Source organism: Colias eurytheme, chromosome 26 (assembly GCF_061535395.1).
Source record: "Colias eurytheme isolate Ceu_HAF_F1 chromosome 26, ilColEury1 Martin Lab GWU primary, whole genome shotgun sequence".
NCBI lineage: Eukaryota > Metazoa > Arthropoda > Insecta > Lepidoptera > Pieridae > Colias > Colias eurytheme.
In genome coordinates, this window is record NC_143005.1 from 8,455,944 (window position 1) to 8,483,197 (window position 27,254).

The window sequence follows — 27,254 nt, forward strand, 5'->3', positions numbered from 1 at the left end:
ATTATTATGTTTTTATAATGATAGTGCTGACAATTTTGGTAATGGTGACAAATCTCAATAGTCAAATGCACAGACAGGAATAATATTAAGGTACTTCATAAGGGCGATATAATTAAAAAAAAAATAAAGAAGAATATAAAGGGAACTAAAATCACTTATCACGTCTACAAAATATAGAAAAATGTATACCTACTTACCTATTATGCAATTTAAAATAATCTAGTAAACAACTTAAAAATAATATCTAGGAATAAGGAGTGATAACTTCTTTGAATTTGATTAAACTTGATGATATTTTTAGCTGCACCATTATAAGACATCAAATACATAGTATAAAACAGTCACAGGGACAGAGACCCTGTGTCCCTTGGTATGCTTAAATCTTTAAAACTACGAAACGGATTTTAATGCGGTTTTTTGTAATAGATAGAGTGATTCAAGATAAAGGTTTTAGTATATAATTTATTAGGTTTTAGACACAGCAAGCGATAAGTTAGTTCTGTATAAAACGTAAAATATAATAAAACAATTCTCTCACTAATTATTTCACAACATCGAATTAATACGCTATACGTTATGTAGCGGTAAACAGTAGAACTGGGAAACTTCCAAACTATCGCGCTTTGTCTCGGAATACTTGAACACAGTGTTATGCGGGATGTGAAATGCATGTGTTAATATTATTTGAGTTGTATATATTGTATGTACCTAGGTACATGTAGTTATAGTATGTGGTAATGTGGATTCAATCGCGTAGAATACAAATATATTTTTTGGAGAATACTTTCGTTTAATATGCGGTATTATTTTTTACAGATGAAATAAATATAATAGAGTAATAATAATATTAGATAGATGGATAGAATATGTAGAGATAACATGCTTTCCGCCAGCAGCTCCGGCAAAGGAAAGGAAACGCCGTATAGTTCGCGTTTCCGTAGGTTTAGCGCGTTTAAGCCGTTCAAATGTCCTTTTTCATGTTTCATACAATTTTCATACCAAACTTTCATACAATTTTCATACCAAACTTTCTCCAATCGGTTCAGTGGTTTAGGCTTAAAGAAGAGACAGACGAAGTAACTATTCCAATTATTGCTGTATTATTAGAAATAGAAATAAAATCCAAATCATGTAAATCTGTCCATAAGTAGTTTACACACAGGAAAAAAACGACGTGTGGCACTCGGGGACTGCCGCGGTAAAGCTATTGCATGCTATGCCTTCAAGCCACACCTCCGCCCGTCGTAGTGGGGAGCGTGAGGTTTTTTCGTTACGGAATTTCTCGATTCGGTCCCCGCGCTCAAGGCCCGCGATAGAAGCTATGCAATAGCTTAAAAATCACATGAAATCCATTTGATATAAAATATACCTGTCTGTATGTCACCAACATGCATTCCGGAAGATCCAAACTTTGCTAGTGTTAAACACAGTGTCACCACAAATTATTAAGTTTCCTATAATCTTGTAAACTAAGATCTTTATCTTACTTGTACGTGGTTTATAAATACTGGAACATCTTTCCAAAGTGTTTAATTTTGAAATTTAAATCGTTTAAGGGCTGATTTTTCAATCCTCGGTTAAAATTTATTCGTCGAATAACGTATTAAACTACCATTTCAAAATGTATTCTTATTGCATGCAATTGACAGTTTACAGGTGACATTTTAACATTATCGTGTAATTCTTTATTGGACGGGTAAGTTTCAACCAGGGATTGAAAAATCGGCCCTAAATGACAATCTGGAAATTTTCTGTTGGTTTCGTGAACTAGGTAATTGTATTCGGGTGAATGCAATTGAAACGTATATAAATGAAAGTTATATGACCTTTAAATATAATTTATTTTGGTTACTAAAAAAATCTTGCAAATAATGATAACCCATAGAGTTTTGTTGGCCACTTTCTTGGTACAGTGGTTGACGCGTGAGTGTAAAACCGAGGGGTCCTATTCGATTACTGGTTTAGACGAAGAAAAAAAATGTCTCGGTCTGGCAGGACACAGAAGGCTGATCACCTATTTGTGCCTGAAGAAAATCGATCAGTGAAACTGAGGTATGCATAATGCATCTGCTCCTTACCCCACTAAGGAACACAGGACTTCACTAAACGAAACCCTAAAACTATTCTGCATCAAAAATAGATTTTAGTGTTCAAATATGTTCAGCAAAAGCCTATAATTATGATCTAATTAATTTTTCAAATACACAGTAATTTATTACTAGCATTTAATTATGTAAATGTATTTACCAATATTTGCATGAACAAACAAAATAACTAGATGCAAATGGTGTCATTTATATGTGAAATATGACTTAGTTAAAATTATTATTGCATTTGCACCATTCTATTTAAATCGTATTATAATTTTAATGTCGTTTGGTACAATTGTTGAATGATTGACTGTTTTGTTTGGTTTAAATTTTAATTTAGGCTTTAGATTATTTGTATATAAGGTTCAAAACTGGTTGCAAAAAAGATAATATTATATATTTTATCTATTAAGACTATTTTTTATAAGATACACATCGTAAGATCACTTTAGTTAAACCTTTTACATTTGGACTGGTTTTTATGTGTTTCTTTCATCTTATATTAGTAACCACGTTAATAAGTTTATTAGTAGGTATATTAAAAAATTAAGATAAAAAAATATGTAAGGTATTATGAATGTCCCGCATAGAAAAAGTATACCATCTATCAATAGGCTTGTCTTACTCCGTTGAAATTCAAGCAATTCAGATGTATACAGTAAACATCGTTAAACTATCAAAGCAAGTTTTTGTACAATATTTACAGTACATACGTTTATCTCAACCTACATTCGTGTACAAATATGTACAGGGACTCCATTAAATGCACGCCAAAGAACTGCAACAGAAGAAAAAATGAAGCCCACGGCATAAACAAGGTTCAATCATCGATGTGTGTATTCTGGATGAGACATTGAATTAAACATATTATTATCATTTCTCTGGATCAGGATCGAACTGTAACCAAGTGTTGTGTTGTAAAATTCAAGCATTGTTAAATTTTACCAACTTTGTCTTCAATTTCAAAATAAAATTTACTATTAATTTACATAACCAAAGAACCGAAAATACTATATTGAAGCTATGAAATAAAGCGGAAATAGTATAGCAATTATGAAATAGTAGAGTAGGTAGTTGAATAAAAAATGCAGAGGCTTATGCATTTTTGCTCCTATACTACTAACTAATAATGTTGAATATTATTACTAAAGTCTAGTTAATTTTGGCTTGTTGAGAGTAAACGTGTTTTATTTATTACTAGCTTTACGCCCGCAGCTTCGCCTGCGTTTTCAAAGAAAAACCCGTTCCCGTAGGATTTCCGGGATAAAACCTATCCAATGTCCTTTCTCGGGTATCAAAATATCTCTATACCAAATTTCATGCAAATTGGTTCAGTAGTTAAGGCGTGATTGAGTAACAGACAGACAGACAGAGTTACTTTCGCATTTATAATATTAGTATGGATTAGAAAATACATCTTCTATAATTGTAATACTGTCTTTTCCATATTATTTACTTCTCGGCTTATTCAGTACAACGGGGCTATAAGTCACAGTTATCAGCCGTACGGGCGGCGACGCAGGTTGTTGATTTTTGTCACGTCCGCACCTAGTGAATAGTTCGTTATTATATTACTGTTTCGTATAGTACTTTATTTCTTTTCGTACAGTTCTTTTGTTGTTTTTACATTAAGCCGGGATAAAAGTAGGTCGAAATGTGGTGACTTTTATAATGCTTTGATTGGGTAAGAATAATGGAAAAGTTATGTTATAGAAAAGCAGACGTATTAACAACTGAATCTTTTAAAAGTATCTTTTGAATTAACTACGAGCATAAATAACTTTTTATTCCAAATGGAAACTATTATTACTATATTTTTATAATAGTTACTAGCTTTCCACCCGCGGCTTCGCCCGCTTTGTCTAAAACATAATAATGTTAACTATACCCCCACAAAATGGCAACACTGTGCCGGGTAGATGTATAAAAGCAGTTGGTAACTAGTACATCCTCCCTTTTCGTTTCGCGGCTTCCAAGGCAGACGGACATCTACCCGGTATACGTGAGCCATTTTGTGTTGTGTTAATCGTTTATCTTTACCTGAATTTCTAATGTATAAGTGCAGTACGAATTACCTGTCGGTTGTTTTGAACTATTGATTTAATTTTGTTGTAATAACAATTAAAAGTTTGGATAAGTCTCGTGTGCGTGTTTTTTTTTTAACGAATTTCCACTTCTGATTCTAACAATAAATTATATACTAAAACCTTCCTCTTGAATCACTCTATCTATTAAAAAAAACCGCATCAAAATCCGTTGCGTAGTTTTAAAGATTTAAGCATACATAGGGACATAGGGACATAGGGACAGAGAAAGCGACTTTGTTTTATACTATGTTGTAGTGATTATCACTGTAAAATACCTATTATGATCCAGGATCCTATCACTATCTTTACATAGTATTTAAAAACAAACTCACTTATCACTCTAAGTATATATTTTGTCCGTCCCTATGTTCGCCTAAAAGTACGCAACGGATATTGATGTGTTTTATTAATAGATTTTAAATTTAGCTAGTACATATTATAATATCATACAAAACTCGCTTTAATATGATATTGTTATCTTCGAACGTGTTATAATAAAAGCAAATTTCCTAAAGCTTTATTATAAAAAGGATAAAAATTATTCCTTCGAATCTCGTGACTTCTTGTGACGATAATTGTCAATTATTGAGGATGGATTTATTTCAGCTTTTTCGAAGGTAAAATGTTATTATAATAATACCTTATTAACATAATATAATGTACAAAACTTCTAGCTATGAGCTACAAGGTTTTGCCCAATTTGGATAAAAAAAATCATTTATTTAAAAAATTATTTAAAAACAATACAGACAACATCATCATCATTTTCAGCCTACATTTGTCCACTGCTGGACAAAGCCTCCGTCATGGCACGCCACTGAACCCGGTCGTTCACTCGTTGCCGCCAGTTATGCCCAGTAACCCTGCGGATGTCGTCACTCCACCTTGTAGCAGGGCGTCCTACGCTACGTTTGCCGAGCCGCGGCTCCACGCAGACATATTGTGTGCATCAGCGGTTGTCCGTTCAGCAGCATATATAAAGACAGAAAACATACGAAACTAGACAAAAACTATGTATGTCTCATAACTATAAATTATCAAAATTCTCAATTTTATTAACGTTGTCTCTTTCTACTGCCATTTAAATAGTCATTCAGAAACCAACTATATTTTAACATTACGTCTTTATATTTGTATCATCAACCTCTAAAAAAACAACGAAGACACGGGCTTAAACTCGAAAAATACTCGTTAAAACCAACATTATAACTGAAACTTATATTCAAAGCGATACAAGAATGCTTCAACAAAGTTAGTACCAGGCAAAATAATTACCTACATAATTCAGGTACGCTAGTCTGATGTTATTACCTTAAATAATTTATTATTTTTCCACTTTCGCAAGTAGGGCACTGCAGTAAGAACAACGTATTAACTAGCGGTCCGCCCCGGCTTCATCCGTGGTACATGTTTACGTTTTCACTCCATAAGAAACAACCTCCTCGTACTTCAAGGAATATTATAAGAAAAGAATTCACGAAATCGGTTCAGTCGTTCTCGAGTTATACGCTTACCAACACATTTTTAGCGATTCATTTTATGTTATAGACTAGCTGAAACCTGTGACGTCAGTCACGAGGCGGGTATAGACTATACAGTATACATAGAGTAAACTTTTTAATCCATATTAAAATACATCTCTATAATTTCATACGGGTCCGATCAGCTGATTTTAGCAGATTTTACGCGAAAGAGTAGGTAATAAACATGTACATCACATTCTTACAAAAATTCGTGTTCATAATCGTATTTGGGTTTGACAAAAGTTAGTATTCCTATGCAAGTCCCCAGTTTTAATGGTCCATTTTATCTATTGAATGTAAGAGCTTCGTAACAGTTTAAAGTTACGATTTTAAATTAATTTTGAACTCTACATTTATCGACTCTACGTCGAGCGTCAATTTCTATATTCTCTTCTCTCTTCATTTTTTATAAGCCAATTTTCATGAACACAGCATACTTTATATTTATACATAATATTTAAAACATTATATTATTTTGATACAAACATATTATCAGTAAGTCTAAAACTTATTCCCTGATATTTGCATGTAAATTTATAACTTCAGCTTCGGTGTCATTACATCATTCCATAAAAAGTTCACACATTGTTAAAGACATTAAACTGGTAACTTTGTTTCAACAAACTTCATTTTAGAACAAATCGATCGACTGATCGCTGGATTTGTTCATCGATTTGTTGACCAATTTGTTGATCAATTAGTTGAGCGTTTCCTCCCATCAGATACACCTGCAGTAATTAATTTTTTCTTGTTTACATCAATATTTTCGACGATTTAATTGAAAATGCATGCAAATTTGTCAATTGGTATGAATTCTGCTATTGCGTTCGTGTTTGTTTTTAATGAATAAAGTTCCCGTTAATTAAGGACGTCAAATGTAACTGTTTTTTATTCGTTTTTCAATTGAAATTTTGTTTATTAAGCTTGTTTTGTTAAAATGCTGAGTAGTGGTTACATGAGTATCATTTATGGTTAGTAATGAAATATTCTCTTTGTTTTTCGATTGAACTAGCTTGAGCCCGTGGATTGGGCTGTAGTGTAGATGTAGATAGACGACCTTATAATGTCCTGAATTGGACAGTTCAGCTTTAGAAAATTACAGCTCAGAGCTGAAATATTGGAAAAATATTTTATTGAAATGCAATAGTAAAGGAAGCATCATGTTAATGTGCAATAAAAAGGCAAGTTATTACCCTACAAAATGTTTACAATTATTATTAAAAACAAAATCATTCGATGCTTCGTATTGAGAAATATTTGAAATTGCCCAACTTCAAAAAAGTATAAAGGAATTCTCTCTTTGAGCGTGGGCTATCGGATGGAGATTAGACTAACAAAATTCATACTTTGTGCCTACAAAATTGAAGTTTAAACTCAGTTTTGTTCATTTTTGGGATATAAAGCTATGAACATACCATAGTATGTTTTCTATCTTGTTGTGTGCTACCACGGTATTACAATAAAATGTAAGATGAAAATTTTTGTTGCCTTTTTTTAGATGATTCAAGTTTCAACTATCGTTCTGTATTTAAATAATAAATAAAATAAAATTTATTAGCAACTTCAAATATAACATTACAATATTACTCTGCCTTCTGAACTAGGTAATTACCTGTCTCTCAGAAGTCAGTGCCTTCCCTTACAAATTATTAAAAATATTAAATTATTAACAATTTATATTAATAAAGAGTATAATATCATTAAATGAACTTCATGTGTTAATTAAAACTGTATTTTTAATAACTGTTGCAAAAAAATAGTTAATTACCATAGAAATATAGGAAAACACCGCGATTTTATTGTTATACGTCATTTTTACGTATGATTGGGCTTTATAGCCAATTCAATATGATTGGGCTTCTAGGCTTAAAGTAACTACTAGCTTTCTGCCCGCGGTTTCGATGTGTAGATAAAAGGAAATTCCTACTGAATAGTCTTATATAAAGAACGTTTATATATAAAACATCAAGTCAATGTTACATGGCTTTGTTTATGTAAAAACTATATGTGATTTTAAATATAATATCTATTGTTACTTCATCATCATCATCATCAGCCTCTCGATGTCCACTGCTGGACATAGGCCTCTTCAAATGCACGCCACTGAGTCCGGTCGTTGGCTCTTTGCCGCCATTTGTGGCCAGCTAGCCTATTGTTACTTACTATAAAATAATAAATGTCGAGATATATACAATCTTAATATATATAAATGTATGTAAGTGTATGTAGGTTTATGTAAGTATATGTATGTGGGTATATTATGGATGTATATATGTTCGCTGTTTATACTATTTTATTTATGTATTTTAAACTTTATAAATGCACCTCTTGCCCATAAACTAATACTTACACTGTTTTTCCTTGACCACCAGGTTGTCTGGAAGAGATCGCTGTCTTAGCGATAAGACCGCCTGTTGTGCTCAACTGTGTCTATTTATTTTATATATTTACTTTTGTAAATTTTATTTATTGGTGCACAATAAAGTATTTTTGTTTGTTTGTTTGTTTGAAATCTCGTGTCACAATGTTTGTCCTCAATGGACTCCTAAACCACTTAACCGATTATAATAAAATTCGCACACTATGTGCAGTTCGATCCAACTTGAGAGATAGGATAGTTTAAACATGTAGGTACCACGGGCGAAGCCGGGGCGGACCGCTAGTGTTTTTATAGACATTTTTACAATATTTTCAACAAATTTCTGTGACGACCAGTCGTCTAATTAAATGAAGAATCGGCTTTTAACTTGACCCGGATTCAAGTAATTGTTAATAACTAGAGCTGAGATAATCTCAAGATACGGGTTTTTTGTTAAATAAAAATGTCTTGAAATTTCTTTATAGCCCCGTTTTTTAGTTCATAATAACCAAGTAAAGTATATTTTTAAAAATTCGTTTGTAGCGTAGTTTACAGTCGTTACACGAGGTATCAATCACAATTAATTTAATATTTGTCCATGATGGCCATTTTCATAGAAACTAACTAACAAATACACGTTATATTGTATGACTTATTTTTATTTTGTTCTGAATCGTTCTTTTTTTCAGAATTTTACATAAATTTGACAAGAATTTTTATCAATGAATTATTACATAATATACCTACTTATCTATAATCTCTTATATATATAAAAATGAATCGCAAAATGTGTTGGTAAGCGCATAACTCGAGAACGGCCGAACCGATTTCGATAATTCTTTTTTTATTATATTCCTTGAAGTACGAGGATGGTTCTTATGTAGAGAAAACGTTAATATTATGTACCACGGGTGAAGCCGGGGCGGACCGCTAGTCTATATATATAAAAATGAATCGCAAAATGTGTTGGTAAGCGCATAACTCGAGAACGGCTGAACCGATTTCGATAATTCTTTTTTTATTATATTACTTGAAGTACGACGAGGATGGTTCTTATGTAGAGAAAACGTAAACATGTACCACGGGCAAAGCCGGGGCGGACCGCTAGTTTAAAAGTAAATCGCAAAATATAAGTATAGGTAAGCGCATAACTCGAGAACGGCAGAACCGATTTCGTTAATTCTTTTTTTATAATATTCCTTGAAGTACGAGGATGGTTCTTATGGATAGAAAACGTAAACATGTACCACGAGCGAAGACGGGGTGCACCGATAGTAACTAATAGAATTTTATTTTATATTCATAATTTTTCATTTCGTAATTAATGAGAAATTATAACATATTTTACGAAATAACTCAAGTTAAACGTTATTTTTTCATTGATCATCAAAGTAATTGCTACTTTCATTTAAAAGGGAACTTTGTAAAGTTTTTGTTCAAAAGTCTTTGTTCTTTTGTAAAACTTGGGCGGTCTTTAGTAATTATTATTATGTAAACTAGCTGTGCCTGCCACTTTGTTCGCTTGGGTATTAATACGAAGCTGTTTTACTCCAGAGATATTTATCTGGGAATTTTAATCTTATATATAAAAATGAATCGCAAAATGTGTTGGTAAGCGCATAACTCGAGAACGGCTGAACCGATTTCGATAATTCTTTTTTTATTATATTCCTTGAACTACGAGGATGGTTCTTATGTAGAGAAAACGTCAAATATATTATGTACCACGGGCGAAGCCGGGGCGGACCGCTAGTATAATATAATATCCAACCCAAAGTAGTTAGATATTATATTATAAAAACATTTTTCCTCTACAAATATCTTAAACCTTCATAATACCAAGCAATGTAATAACGAAAGCATTTAGAAACTCCGTTCGTTATCAGTAGAAATGTATGATTATACCGAAAAATGTTCTCATCATGGAAACATACCAAGGGCCGGTTTAACCCTTCGCCGGTCGTTGTTTAATCTCGGATAATGTCGCAAAAATACCAAAATACCAGAGTAATTCGTTGAATACCTTTTAGGGTCAGTTTATTTTTTTGTATTTGATTTTATGTTTTTATATTGTGGAATTAAGAATTTAAATGTGATTGACATAGGTAAAATAAACCTTGAGATTAAAGACTTAACAGATTATTTACGCGGGTTTTTTAAATTTTAATCTGTCATCTAAATGGGTTACTAAAGTAATAATTAATGGTGTGTTACGTTAAGTTACTGAAAAGTATACATCTATACTACTATTATAAAGAGTTTATTTGTGTGATTGTTTGCTTGAACACGCTAATCTCAAGAACCATAAGTCCAATTTGAAAATTTATTTCTGTGTTAGATAAACTAATTATCGAGTAAATCTATAGGCTATTAATTGTCTTCACACTGAGACCAATTGGAGCGTAGCAGTGGGGGTAAAACCACGGAGCACAGCTAGTATAATATATTATGTGAATTGAAAAAAGAAAGCTCTACACTACGTGTTTAAACCTAACGTTATTTTAGTGAAGTCCCGTGTCCCCTAGTGGGGTAAGGGGCAGATGCATTATTCATACATCTGTTTCACTGATCGATTTTCTTTAGGGACAAGTAGGTGATCAGCCTTCTGTGTCCTGCCAGACCGAGACATTTTTTTTTCTTCGTCTCCACCGGGAATCGAACCCAGGACCCCTCGGTTCTACGCTCACGCGTCAACCACTGTACCAAGGAGGCGGTCATAAACCTAACGTTATGCTTAGCTAAATAAACGAAACTTTTACCCAAGTCTTGTAAACTTAAAGGCGTAGAAAAACACGTTCTATCTTTAACGTCAAAATACTTTTTGCTTCGAAGTGTCCTAACTCGTTTATCGTCGAAGAAAATACTCTCGAATAATATGGATCCCGCTCTTCCAGTTACAATTTTGTAAATTAAATTTGCAGTACGAATCCTTTGCTGTGCAAATCCTCTCTGTGCAATTTTCCGTATATTAATAATTGTCAAGTAATTTAGCATAGTTTAAACAGTTTTAATGTAGTTTCTAGTATATAGGGTGTATAAAATTATGGTTAGAATTTTGGTATATAACTATTTAAAGACGTATGTTTATTACTAGGCGCTTGTCCCGGCTTTGCCCGGGTTCTATACCTGGGAAAATCCGGGAAAATCTTTCTTTTGAACGGGTTAAGAAATACACATGTTCTCTACTATATATATAGATATGTAGGTAAGTATACAATTATATTGCATATAAATATAAAATGTTTCAATTTATTCATATATCAGTAAAACATACGTGACGTGCTGAGTTTTTCGAAGTACACTGACTTTTTCTCCAAGTGTTGAACCGTACTCTGCATAAAGAAAATGTTAATTATTTTCTCGCTTAATTCACAAGGCGAGTTCACTTAGCATAACAAAACGGCAGTAATAACTGCTTCAAACTTGCATTCATTACATGACTTTTAACCTAATTTTAAGATCGGGGCAAGAATATAAAACGGAAGGATAAATATTGTATTAGTTGAAGCTGAGAAGCGTCTTTGAAGATCATTTAGCGTTGCTGATGTGCATCTTATTATATTTTCTGTTTCAATGCGTTTTAGTTGGTTCAACTGAGTGGAAAGGTCCATTAATATTGTTATGGTTAGTCATTGTGTAGATTCTAATACGGTAAATACGCTAATTTATTTATTTATTCTTAAACAGAAATAAGCTATACTATAATTAGATACAATCAAAACACACGGCACATACGTTCTAAAAGGCGGCCTTCTTGCTCAAAAGCAATCTCTTCCAGGCTACCCTGATCGGTAAGGAATGCTTCTTATAATCGCTAATAATAAGTCATAAACGTTTTGATGGATTTAAGCATTTGAAATATTGATAGATTTATCTAATTTCCTATAAATAAGCCTAACATTTTTAATCTCAATGTGACCTAAAATATATAACTAGAAAATGTATTAATCATTCGTATAACTACATGTAAGTATGCCTTTTTATATGTGGATTGAAAGTCCCAATCTAATTGGACTTAAAATTTGAATATACTGATAATTGATGTTCAAGTAGAAATCAATTAAAACTTTTATCCATAAAGTGAAACGTAAGAGTCGTTAAGCACTTAATCTAGGTTAGAATTAAAGTCTGAAAGTTAGGAATTAGCTGGATCACGTTCACACCTCGTTGTATAAGAAATTCCCCTTAAATGGTGACGTTTTACATTTTAATTAGTTTCTTCAGATTTCACGAAAGTTTCAATGGCTGTTATGTTTCTTTGATATGAAAACAAAATAAAAACTAAACATTAATTTTATTGCATAATATTGAAATGATACAGATAATGAAGAGAAGGGTATTAAGTATAAAGATTTGCGAATACCAGGATAAAAAAGTTGTTTGTCTGTAAAGTCGCTTTACTGACGATAGTTGAACGTGACAACGTCCGATTGTGCTTCTTTGTCGCTCGTTCCGCGCTCTCGCTTGCACTTCAAGCCTTAAAACTGTGTAAATAATGAATCTGGATTCATAGAGTAATGTAGGAATATGTAAGAGATGCTATCATCAAGTTGCACGGGACGTTGCAGGTGTCTATTAGCATCGTATAACATGCTACGATTTATGTGCGCCTGGTACCTGCGTCGAGAAATTTATACTTGTTTCACTAGCGCAAGCGCGTGCCTTCACTCGAGTCTTTAAGCTAGGTAATAAAAATTATACAGAACGTGTTGTATTAATCAAAATTATTTTTTATCGTAGCGCCAAATTTCATCCATATCCAGGCTTTTTTTGCATCTTTCCAAGTGGAAATTATTAAGGAAGGTAGGTTGGTACATTATTTATTTATTTATTTTTATTTATTACACTTTACTATGCTAGTTATACAAATTACTTAAAACTAAAACTTATGGTCCGGGAGCCAGCAGCAGATTTTATGACCAAGTTCCTCTCAAGCGGTAATTAGTAAAATGCATCAAAGTATAGTATTATGAAGCCTCGTGAACGTCAGCTGGAGCTCGGTTGGGGGGAAGAGCGGTTGTAGCCTCCCGTATCAGCTGACGGTTTTTCCACCAAGATACAGCCAGCTGACATATATATATTTATCCACAGTTACATATAAGCTATCATCAGGTAAATTTTTGTTTGAGAGGAAATAACGGAAAATAAATTTTTCTTTAAATTTAACTTTCATGTTCAAGACACCAGCTGACGTATAATACACCATGTTGTAACCAGCTGACTATTTTTTTTCGTTGAGATATTGGGTTAGCTACAATTTGACAAATTTTTAGCTGAGAGGAAATGAATGAATGAATGTATTTTTTTTCGTGATGATGTGCGTGGGAGGCTACAACCGCCCACCCCCCCAACCGAGCGCCAGCTGACGTTCACGAGGCTTTATAATACTATACTCTCATGCGTCTGACGAATTATCTCTTGAGAGGAAATAGTTAACCAAATTTGCACCTGGCTCCCTAACCATTATAGCTAAACTAGCACAGAGGGCGGCCTTATCACTAAAGAGTGATCTTTCATACATTACTTATTAGGTAGCTCAAATTTATTAATATTTGGCAACAGATTTCACAAATAAAATGAATGAACCACAGGCAAAAAATCGTGTACATAAATAAAAAGATCGCAACATAACATTCTTATACTAACATTTAAAAGGTTCCTCCAAGGGAGTGTACAGGATTTGTAAGTCAAGTAATTGTCAGTGTAGATTTATGGGGGCCTGGTCTCGGCCGGTGCGAGGCTAATTTACGACCAGGTATATTGTTGGCTTTTCCATTACCCAGGAGCTGTTGAAAATCCTTTTATTCTTTAAACATACATGCACTATTATATAAAACCAACACGTTGCGTATATAAAAGCTAGCTTGAACATGCGGCGTCATTCGCGTGGTATCCGGGTAAAAAGTAGCCTATGGGTCAATCCCTATCTCTGCCAAATCTATACCGATCCGATAAAAAAAATTATCGCCTTATTATTTAATGTGATTTGTAGACATAATATAATAATTTAAAATGTTGTTAGTTAAAGTTAAAAAAAATAATAAAATGATCAAATCCAACGGATTTATTGTGAGACAGCTCTACATAATCTAGTTTTAAGTACATACTACGTTAATAACCGGTTAATTTAAGCTAGGTTAAATATTATTTCTTTTTGAACTAAATGTTTTATAACGATATACCTTAACATGAATAACATTAACTTATAATATAATGTATTAGACGTTTATTTTGAAGATTATTTACAATTTTTAAAGAATATTTCTCGGATATTAATCGATATTAATTAATTATTTATTAAATTATCACTACATAGATACAGAACCAAGTCGCTTTCTCTGTACCTATATACCTATGTATGCTTGAATATTTAAAACTACGAATCGAATTTTGATGCTTTCTTTTTTAATAGATAGAGTGATTGAAGGGGAAGGTTTTAGTATATATTTTATTAGGTTTTAGAGAAAGCGGGCGAAGCCACGGGCGGAAATCTAGTTTCATATAAAATCAAAACACCGCATTTAAATTTCACACAGAATAACCTCCAATAATACAAAATGAAACAAAAATATTTTTATGAACCGAAAAATAAGACCAACCAAGCATTGTTATTACATAACGAAGCGTAGATTTGAATTCTAACAAATTCTAACAGCTTCCATCGAACATTCCAGAACATCCGATTGCTTACGTACGTATAAAAAGATTTATCACGTCAATTTGCCGTATATTGAGCTAAAATAAAACCATTTGGTAGCAAATGTCGAGCGTGACAGTACAATTCAAACATATTGTACTTTTAGCGGACTGTTTGATTACCCTCGGCCAGGGGAACAATGGCATTGTCGATTTTTCGCTGTGCTTTTAACATTTTAAATCTTTTTGCGGTTAGCTCTCTATCGTCACAATGGACACTTGGTTCAAGTCATTACGCGCAATGTTGCTGATGGTATGAATGTGTTTAATGTATGGAAAAAGACTTGAAATTCAGCACTGTATATTTATAAATATCCTAGCTTTCCGCCCGCGGCTTCGCCCTTGTTTTCAAAGAAAAACCCTCATAGTTAATACAACATATCCTATGTGTTAATCCAAGTTACCCTCTATATGTGTGCTTAATTTCATTGTAATCGGTTCAGTAGTATTTGCATAGAAGAGTAACAAACACACACATATACGGATGTATATGTGTGTGTTTGATGATATTTGAGTTTGGAGGATGGATATCCTCACAAACTTTCGCATTTATAATATTAGTAGGAGTAAAAATGCATATAATTGAGAACCTCCTTTTTTAATCGGTTGAAATTGTACATAATATAATCTTAAAAAATTGATGGAGGACTGAACTGTTTAAAGTTTTAAACTGATTTAAAAATAGTCACGCAAATACAATATCTTGTTCGATTGTGATTTTAATGTTAGAAAGATAAGAGAAATTCACTGAAACCGAAATGATATAAATGGAATTCATTCATTAGTAACAATTCATTGAGTTCACTTGTTCTATCGATTATATTTAAATCAGTTACTTAAATTTAAACTCAAAACTCAACTCAAACTCAAACTAAACTTAATTAAATATTATCGTTCATGTTACCTATTATTTCAGTATATAATGAAAGTAACATACTAGCCACTTAGCCTGGACTGACTCGGGATAGTCAAAATAAAGTTGAACAACTAAAACACGCTCTAAAAAGTATGAAGCAAGAAATTGTCTCCACTGATAGAGATTTGTTTAAGAAGTGTAGTGTAGTGAAGCATCTTGTTATCGAAACAATTTTCAATGCCTTAGATATTGTGCTTGATTGAGTAAATGAAAATTAATATATAATAATTTAAGCTATTCCTACTCCTACAATTTTCAGCTTTCTTGAAAAAAAATTGAAATCATTAAATAAAATAACGTTCTTAGCTCAACTATGTTTTATATTGTGTGAAAATTTCCTTTATATATAAATTTTCAAAAAATAAAAATTTATGAAATTGTTAAGTTATATATAAAACCGGTTTCAATAACCTAATATAACCTATAAAAAGATCATTGAACAAGAAATGTAATTTGTCCAGTAAATGTCCTCAACGTCATACCCAGATCTTCATTTCTCGAATAGAAATATGTAGATTTTATTCCTCCTTATAAAGAACATTTTTCCAGAACCTAGCCCTTCAGGTCATCTTTCTCGCCCGTGACAGCTTCTTTTGTGGTTCTGTATGAAAATGCTACAAATTGTGAATGAAATATTGGTGAAAAAAATGTAATAATATAACAGTTAGGACATATTTCATGTATTTACTGTAACTATTGATAACTAGCTTTCCGCCCGAAGCTTCGCCTGCGTAGACAAAAGAGACAAACTATAGGTATTTGTACCAAATTTCATCCAATACGGTTCAATCAAAGGCGTAAAGAAAAAAAGACAGTCCGACAGACAGAAGGACAGACAGAGTTACTTTCGTATTTACAATATAAGTAGGGATTTAATTCAATATTTTTGACATGATATTTGCCGATACGGTCACATTAATACGTTTCATGATTCGAATCATTAAAAAACGCACAGAAAAAGTTCCTTAAAACGTTTAATAAAAACCCTCAAAACTATTAATAATATGCTCTTGTCATTAGCGAACTCGTCTACAAAGAATCATCCATTTTCCATAATTGTCAAGGAAAATCTGAAAAGTTCGAAATTCCCTAATCGGTGTTTAAGAAAGTTTTTCTTTCCAAATCGCCGATTTAATACATCACTTAGTTTTTATAGGCAATAATGTATATTAGATGTAATAGATTCTTATGCGTCAATTTTGTAGTCTTTTTGTTATTGAACGGCTTATAAGTTCCTGAACGAGTATTATTTTTGGAAGTTCCTTATTGCGCGTTGTGAAAGGGGGCTAGACGGAAAAAATTCCGAAAAGTTGTCACGACACTTTTTGCTAGAGTTGTAAGCCGTGCGGCGTGCACGTGGGTCTCTGTCTGTCTCTCTCTAACTTAACACTTAACGCTCAAGTTTTTTATAGTCACTTCTTTTACTCAACAGCGAAGCCCTAGGGCATCGTTGGTCCTAGCTTGATGATATAATATAGCCTTCCTCGATAAATGGATTATCTAAATGAAATAATTTTCAAATCGAACCCTTATCGAACCCGTAGTTCCTGAGATTAGCGTGCTCCAGCAAGCAAACAAACAAATTCTTCAGCTTTATAATATTAGGTATAAAAGCGTAGATTGCACTTCCTACGATTAACAGTTAAATAACAATATCCATAAGGTTTTTAAGCTTATATTAAGGCCATAAATATCTTATGTGAAATGACAATAATTATGGAAAAGAAAACGCACACGAATGCAACTACAGCATAATTAAATAGGAGTCGTTATAAACAGACTTTTACATATTTTAAAATGTGCCGTAAATTATTATCGTCAGCTCGTCCTGACCTGCAGTGTATAAAACTATAATTTTTTATCAAAAAGATTCCGGAAGCCGGTGGAATTTAATAAAATATTTTACAACGTGAAAATTAAATATTCCGCGTATAAATGAATCTGTTTAATTATTTATTTAATCATCGTGTCATCCAATTAAATGTCACTTAGTACTTTGGTGTTTCACACATGATCAATAAAAATATTTACATGTTTAATGAAATGAGGAAAAGGTTACGTTTTAATTTACGTGTTAACGTGTATTTATAATATTTTATGACAACTATAAAGCAGTTAAATGTATGTTTTAGTAACATAATATTAAGGTTATAAGTAAAATGCACGCTCAAATCCAAACATGATAAAAATACTTATTTTACAAGCGCTTTTGAATTCTCATAATAATATGTAGAAACTTTTTAGTATCACTATTATATTGTGACCTTTTCAATAATATGATTTTGTACATAATTTTATTAGTAACTAGCTGTTTGCACCGGCTTCGCCCAGATATTACTTTTTCTGAAATTGTAATAGTCAATTCCTGATATTGATTTTTCAATAAAAAATAAATAATAACTAACTGTATTTCATTTAAAACTAGTTGTGCCTCGCGGATTTACCTGCAGACAAGAGCAATTTGTCTTTAGGCATTTTTTCCTCAATCCAAATTCAACAAATTATTACAATTCAATTTAGAAGATAGCTCACAATAATATGAGCATAATATACTAAAGTAAATACTGCAAGCATACACTCGATTACTATATGTTGATATATTCATGCTAGACGCTAGACTTTCCTAAAATAATACAAATTTACATAAGGTGACATGTTATTTTACGTGCTAGGGACAAGAGAACACCCTGAGGTATTCCTGTACGTCGCTTAATATTAAAATGTGTTTATTATGAGAAAATGGCGTAGTACTGTTTTTAATTTGTTTGATAGTTTTTTACGGTGTTGATCGTAATTTGTTAATGAAAAAGTTAAGAAAGTTAAACTATATGAAAATTTAAATTGTCTTGGGACTTAATAAAGAACTTTATTATAACAAAATAGAGGTCAAAATAAAACAAACGTAACATAAGAAATTTAATAGACAAAGGGCTTTTAATAATGCCATCTTAGAAATGTAAAATAGAAAACTTCTTTTTGCGTAATTTGATGAAGCTTTTCTGTTGTTCAAAAATGTTTACTTTATAAATCATTTTAATGCTGTTAAACTTAAAATTCAATGTTAAAAACATCTATTATGTTACTATAAAAATATTAATGTTGATTTTTTATCACGTATCACGAGTCCCTTTGAAATACATAAAACCGAAAGAGTAGAATAAATTCGATTGCACAGGTGGGATCATGGGTGGCCGAGAGTCTAGGTGTCGCTCCGGTATGGCGAAAAGATGCGGGTTCGAATCCCGCCTCCGGATCAAATTTTTTCCATACCTAAACAAAATTTAAATATTAAAGTTATTCATATACAAATATATAAATCCTTTACGATCGTTTAGCACTTTATATCTTCTTTGAACCATAAAATAATAGTGTTTTATGACAAATATATTCATGCGGTCGTACCACGCGACGCCTTGATATTTATTCATAGGTCATTGAACCTTACCTATTGTAAGACTTATAACAAATAAATATGGAGGTGGTGCTGAACTCAATATATCGAGGTGTTTTTTTTTTGTTGTTAACCTTTATTTATGTTATTTTTATCTTAATACTGCTCAAACGATTTTTCTGAAATTTGGAACAAACTAAGAACCCTCTTTGTGTGTGCCAAATTGGATTTTGAACTTGGATTAACACATAACACAATAGTATTATTCTAAAAATCCCACGGGAACGGGAAATATGCGGATTTTCCTTTGACTACGCAGGTGAAGCTGCGGGCGAAAAGCTATTTGTAAATAAACAATGGAATAAGGTAATGATTATTGCCTTCAATCCCTATTCAAGAGTGTAATTTCCAAACGACTATTCACAAGAGAAACATTACAATATGTCCTTTTTAATTCTGTCAGTTGCTAAAAAATAAACATGTTATCACATTCCCTGTTATTGCGTTATAAATATTTCAATGAATGTCACGCGAAATCCTCCGAAAACGAGGTTTGTTATGAAAAATATTCTCGGAAATAGCGGGACTTGGGATTTTATTCTTATGGGTAACTAGTTTGGAACTCGAATTGGAATACCTCATTATTGCACGCTTATTGACTTTATACTGCTAGGTGTGCCTTAAATCAGTTTATTATTATATGGGGAAATGAGACTTAAATTAAATTTTACAAAATCATGTTTTCCATAGGAGAGTTTCGAGCTGTGACTCTATGTTATGAAAATATCTTAATACAGGTATCTTATCTTAGGTGAGTTTGATATCTATGTAATTATTGAAGTCATGATGATGAAACCTACACAGAAATTACATTAAATCAAAAATTGAAAAAAAAATGTCCACCCAGGTTCTAGTTTCACGTGTATAGAAATCGGAGCTTACATACTTGCAATTGTTGATTGAAGATACTATTTCAAAGCCACAAGTCACATTTCAATGAAGAAAGAAATCTTGATTTTTGCTTCGTTTCTTAAGATTTGTCTCATTATAAGAATTTCGACTGATTTAAAATATGGATAAAATACATAATTTTTGTTTATACCTCGTTTCTAGAAAAAACATACATATTAATATTATATCATAGAAAAATACGGATTTCCATGAACCAACGTTTTCGGGGACATGTGACATCTGCAAAGGCTGAACTGGATTATGTCATAATCCCTCACATGAGATCAGCTCTCCCTGCAGTAGAGACAAAATTACATTAATATTTTGTATGCTCATACAAAATATGACTCAAATTAAACATTCATAGATGGATAATTAAAATGAAATTCCAAAAAAAAGTTACCCATTTCCGAATAATATAAACTCAACCATTTATTTATTCAATTAGACTTCTTGTAAAGACACCTTTGAATTGTCAAAACATATTTTTAACATTTATGACCGATTTGGAAAGCAGTATCAATGGAGACGAATATAAAATATATCCTAAAACTATTTTATAACATTATAAAATACCTGCTTTCATATTTAAATAATATTACATTATGTTATGTTAACATTTTCAAACCACTTACCTGGATGATCCTTTCCCAACGGAATACTGGTGTTTTAGTTTCCTTATTATACTATACAGGGACAAAATTCTGGCGTAGTGGAGAAATATTTTATGTTAAACTGTATTAAACTATAATTCTCGTGTATTTTATGAAAATGCAAACTGTAAAAGAGATATAGTTATAAAAAGCGATTTATTATTAACTTACTTATTTTAAATACTTGAATGCTTCCTGGTTGAAAAAAAAAATCTCGTTTTAATTTATTGATTTAAAATATATTTGAGCGGAATTCAATTATAGTGATTTTGAGGCTGAATAAATATAAGTCTCTCAATACGACTATTAAAACAAATAAATAGAATTACTAAAATTTATTTATTTTTGTTACAGATCACATATGCTTCCAAGAACGGACATTCATCAGGAATGCATCAACACGAAGAAATGACCAACATTATAGCAAAATGGCTGACAAATGTTGGAAAACATGGCTAAGATTATCCCTAATATCGATCACTATTTCAATGTCCATCACTGACTTCACGACTGAATGCCAGCGTCCTTGCGACTGTAGGTGGCAGTCTGGCAACAAAGCTGCCATTTGCTCAAACTCAAGTCTTAAAGTCGTACCTGCTAACCTTAGCAGCGACATACAGATTCTAGATCTTTCCAATAACAATTTACAACAACTCCACCAAGAAGCGTTCAAACGTGTAGGCCTAAGTAATCTAAAGAAACTTTTCTTACGAGAGTGTAGCTTAGAAGTTGTACATAAAGCAGCATTCGTTACTCTAGCCATAATGATAGAACTAGATTTGTCAAAAAATAAAATACGTTACCTACACCCAGACACATTCAAAGGCACAGAGAAACTGAGATTGATAAACTTAAGCCATAACTTCATCGACAAATTGGAAGACGGTCTGTTCCGAAACTTGAGGTTCTTGCAGAAAGTCGAAGTGAGCAATAATAGAATAATCCGGATAGGCACAAAAGCATTTGTCAACTTACCGCAGTTAAAGATCATCAGAATCGACGGCAACAATCTGAGTCACATGAAGCCCGAAACTTTGATGGCATTGAGGAACTTATCCGGCTTGGACTTACATAACAATCCCTGGCGATGCGATTGCAATTTACAAACGTTCAGGGATTGGGTGATAAGTCACAATTTATACACTCCGCCGACATCGTGTGCGGAGCCTGCCTCCATTCGTTCCAAACTTTGGAACGAATTAGACTCATCGAACTTTGCCTGTCGGCCTACCATATTAGAACCTCTGCCAGACTCAACATTCAAAAGTTATGACGAAAACGTGACTTTGATTTGTAAAGTCGTCGGTAATCCTACCCCGGAAGTTGTGTGGAGATTCAATGGGAAAACTATTGAGTTGCGATCGTTTGGTGAAATAAGATACATCGTTACTGAAAATACTCTTGATCTCATACGATGGGTGAATTTGACAATACTTCATGCTAGATATAGTGATAGAGGGAATTACACGTGTGTAGCGGAGAACCCGGGTGGTTTAGATGAGAAGACTTTAACACTAGTTCTATCTAAATACAGTGGAGCTGGGACTATTGCAGGAATGGACACTGATACATTTGCAATTATGGTCGGGTGTTTAACTGCGATAGTAATAATATTTGGGGGTATCCTATTTGTGTGTCATTTGACGGCACAGAAAAGTGAATTAAAAAGACTGATAAAAACTGATACTCGTTCTTCAAATGGTGATGCTCTTATTGAGGGATCTGTGAGCTCTGAACCTGAGAAATTAGTGAAGAGTGAAGGCGCCTGTAAATCAAATAAGAAATACGATGCAACAATGACGAGTCAGGCGACAGAAATGTCGGAATTAAATAAGACACTGCTTGACAGCGATACAATTTTAGGTAATGTATATTTGATGCCTAGTTTTTGTTTTTAAGAGTTTTCAATAGATTACTAATTGAATTGAATTGCATTGATAATAAAAATAGTGTTTCTCTGTACATCGTTTTAAGTACATAGCAACTAATGTTTAATCAAAATAAATACATCTCTGCACATAAATTAGTAGATTTACAAATATATTTCCAAGAACACAACTTTTATTATTCGTCCCATAAACCTCGCGTCACGCCTCAAAATCCCCAAACAAATGTTATTAAAGTTCTATAACTTAAAACTATGTTCAGAATTCACCTTTTTCAGCGTTACCTCAATGCAGATAATACAATTTTATATTCGCTCGTCACAATTTCTGCTAGGCGAAGTTTTTCCCATTATTCCACGCGCCACGATTACACCGTGATGAAGTTTCGAGAAAAACTACTTACAGTATAATATCTGAAGTTTAGTTAAGATATTTTACTGAGTAAAAATATTTGAGCCTTTGTTGAGAGATGCTTTTTTTAAATTTAAATTAGTAATTGGAATTTGGAATATAATTTTTGCAAAAACCTATTTCAAAGACAGACAGCTTGCAATATAATCACTTATAATACCACAAGCTTACAAGAGCTTCAAAATTATCGGGTATTTTCCGATAGGTTCGTTGCAAACAAATGAAGGATTCAAGTTTTTAGTCAAGGTTAAAAATTTTCCTGAAAAACTTGACGACTTTATTTGTTTTCAGGGAACCTTGAGGGAAATGCCAGATAATTTTGAAGCTCGTGTAGTATTCGGGGGATTATTTTTCCGTCCCAAATGTCGGCCAATAATTTCACAATTGAATTAAACCTGTCAGTTTGACGTCAACGACCAGAGAAAATTTTCAAAAAGTTATCAGTATAATACCATGTAGGTTGTACCACGTGACGTAGAATGGTGCAATTCTATTGGTCGATATTTGGGTCGGAAAAATAATCTCACATATTATCACTTTTTATTCTCTACATAGAGCTTCTGAATCGAATGTCTATATTAAACGTAAAATAATTAAAAAAACACAATTGAATTGGAAACGTATTTTAAAGTTCAACAAATTCAGATCGTTCATTAGTCGAAAAAAAATACACAAAAAGGAAGAATTACAAAGAATAGCGTAATATTCAATTAATGAGGAGTTTTTATCAACACTAATATAATATTATAATCGTCATATCAATATTAGATACACAAAATTAAAGTGAATTGGTCGATGAAATTCAATTCACTAAACATCACATTCACCTAATTTGAGATAGGTAATTATTACAAACTAGCGGTCCGCCCCGGCTTCGCCCGTGGTACATATTTACGTTTTCTCTACATAAGAACCATCCTCGTACTTCAAGGAATATAATAAAAAAAGAATTATCGAAATCGGTTCAGCCGTTCTCGAGTTATGCGCTTACCAACACATTTTGCGATTCATTTTTATATATAAGAAGACTAGCGGTCCGCCCCGACTTCGCCCGTGGTACATAATATTTACGTTTTCTCTACATAAGAACCATCCTGGTACTTCAAGGAATATAATAAAAAAAGAATTATCGAAATCGGTCCACCCGTTCTCGAGTTATGCGCTTACCAACACATTTTGCGATTCATTTTTATATTATAAGATTAGGTAGGTATATATAGAAAAGGTATATAAAAAGATCCTAAACGTTACGGACCTCTTAAGGAAACTTATAAAGTTATTTAAACGATAAAGAAATAAAACACTGTAACTATGTGAATAAAATTCGTACAATTTACTCATCATGTACTATTAATAATAAATTACAAGCACTTCGGAAAATAGCACAAAAGTTATCGCAAAATTAAAAAAAAATGCAAATTGTGTTGAATTATTTACTAAGCCCATATATCGTGTTTTAATTAGAGAAAATAAATAAAATTAATATTTGTTACTTGTGTAGCTTACTCGTAGTCTTTGTAAATGACTGATGTTTATATTATACATGTATAATAATATACATATTATTTAAAAATTTTAAGACATAATTAATATTTCAAGTAAACCCAATCAAATACAGGCTTGATTATCGTTCTGTGTAATATTTGATCAATTAATAATTCCCTACTTGCATGTTGGATTGATTTTGACAGGCGAATGGTTGATGCTTAATTGGATCAATATAGTTAATACGCAAACAACTTGCTAATGAAGGCAGTCTTTTACTTTACATTGCTGCTTTTCTTAATTGGCTGCTAAATGTCGCTTTGATGGTGGATCAATGTAACGCAAATATGGTTTTGTTATTGCAATAATGAGGCAGATTCCTTATAAAAAGTAAATTTTTGACCATGTGTAATTAAGTTTTTAGTTTAAACCGACTTATGATGTGACAAAAGAGTCAATAAATTACATCAAAATATACTCGAAGGCTTCTTATCAAATGACAACAAAAGAAAAATAGTTCTAATACAGATATAGATCTAAGTTATCTAAATAAGTTTAAAAATTAAAGATATTATCTTCAATACAACTATATTTTCAATAAATATATAGAATGAATCATTGTGTTTCCTTGTATGGGGCGGATGGATGTCATTATCTGATTCATTGATTATATTTTTTCCGGGACAATCAGGTCATCATCAGTCTTCTTTCCCAAACCAATTAGTTTTTCCAGTCTTCCATACTCAAGTTTACGCATTAATCACTATATTATGTAGTCTAATTATACCTAATAAATTAATAAGACTCAACAAGTCATTATTGCCTGTAAACATACCGGTCAAAGAGCCTATATTAATAATTTTATACCAAAAACAAAGAAATTGCATTACTGATTAACAGAAACAAATTATTTTCCTTCTGCATACTCTACTTATTTCTAAATATCGACAGAAAGAACAAGAAATTAGGGTCCTATTAACTCACACAAATAAACCCAGTTAAATTTAACGTAAAGACCATAGAAATCTAAATAACAAGACACAACCCTATTGTTTCACTACTTTACTACTACGATATCTGTTTTTACTTCAAAAAAGATTTAATGTGCGTCCATCTTAATCTTAATCTTAATACTATTATATGGATGTATGGATGTTTGTTACTCTTTCACGTAAAAACTACTGAACCGATTACAATGAAATTTAGCACACATATAGAGGGTAACTTGGATTAACACATAGGATAGGTTTTATCCCGGAAATCCCACGGGAACGGGAACCATGCGGGTTTTCCTTTGAAAACGCGGGCGAAGCCGCGGGCGGAAATCTAGTTTAGTAATAATTGTATGCGTTTGTAACGTAATAACCCCAACGCTCAATTATCATCAATTACAAAACCCAAAACCATATAAATTCTATTTTAAACACAAAATTACACGTTTCTAAAAATACATTTTTCTTTCAAACTTCCTCGTAATAGAAAAATATTAAAACTCTTGTTAAGAAGGCAATTCTTATAATGAAATTTGGTAATGGATATAAGTTCAGATTGCTTCAGTAAGTTATATTTTGGTCGTAATTTTTTGAACGGTAAATTTAACTTTTTTTTTTGTTTTTTTTTTAATATGTATCTTTGAGGATGGGTTCTAAAATATCAAAAACAACTGAACCGATTTCGTCAATTATTTTTTTATAATATTCCTTGAAGTACGAAAATGGTTCTTATGGAGAGAAAATGTTAAAGTGTATAGGTAAAGCCAGGGTGGACCGTTAGTAGATTATAATAACTTCCACAAACCATCAGAAAGCAACACGAAAACTACAAATCCCTTATAGCAAAAGAAATAAATCGAACAATGTAGTCTACCTGCAAGCAAATAACATCGTTAAATCATAATTACGCTATATCCTTACAAAATAACTATTTTCAATGAATGTCGTGCCTTTCTCCATAAAATGTAATAAGGTTTACATTCCTTTGTAGTGAAAACTGATTGAAGTTACAAATGCAGTTATGTAGCTATAAATTTACGACGTTTTAGAGTTGGAATTGGTTTTCTCTGTAAAAATTGTTCTTCTATTGGACAATAGACATTTTAGGTTTTGAAATACTTTACATTGTTGTAGAGGGATTTAAAATTCTAATAAAAAATACTTCTCTCTAGAGAGAATATTTGGAACTAGCTGTGCTCCGCGGTTTCACCCGCATTGCTCCGCTCCTGTTGGTCTTAGCGTGATGACAAACAAACAAGCTCTTCAGCTTTTTAATATTAGCACAGTATTACATAGGAAATAATATTGTAATACTGTGATATTAGTATAGATATGAGCTGTGGCGTAGAACCATCTAAAACGATAGAAAATGTCCTAAAAACAGTGGATTTATATTTTAATTTTGTTCTCCCGTTCATTAAAGATCAATAAAGAACTGACCAAATTATAACAAAATTTTGTAAAACTGCTAAGCATATCCAATATTCCTAAATAATAAATATAGCGTACTATTTTGATTCTTATTAAAAAATAACACACTGCATTAGTGTAAACTATAGTACAATACATTAGTTTTACTTAACACAAACTATGTAAAATTCAATCAGGTTTGCCAACTTAGTTGGACTTGATTATTATTTTTAGGTAATTTGTATCACAAGGCCTGCATCTAAATTGTATGTTTTATTTTTTAATTTGAAAGAATTCCCTTTTTCACGCTTCCAAAACTCATTTACGAATACGTCGTTTTAGTTTCAATATCTGTATCATTGGAATTCAGTTCTATTTTTATTAAATTTCTAGCTGTAATAACA

General features: G+C 32.2%; 1 protein-coding gene across 1 annotated transcript in view; it reads left to right on the forward strand.

Annotated features, from left to right (window-relative positions):
* The window catches only part of LOC149897315 (uncharacterized), a 102,296-nt gene that overhangs the window by 73,597 nt on the left and 1,445 nt on the right, over positions 1-27,254 (forward strand). The window contains exon 3 of the mRNA XM_090116918.1: positions 21,021-22,529. Coding sequence (XP_089973044.1) covers positions 21,095-22,529 — 1,435 coding nt within the window. The 5' untranslated portion in view covers positions 21,021-21,094. The remainder of the gene's footprint in view (positions 1-21,020; positions 22,530-27,254) is intronic.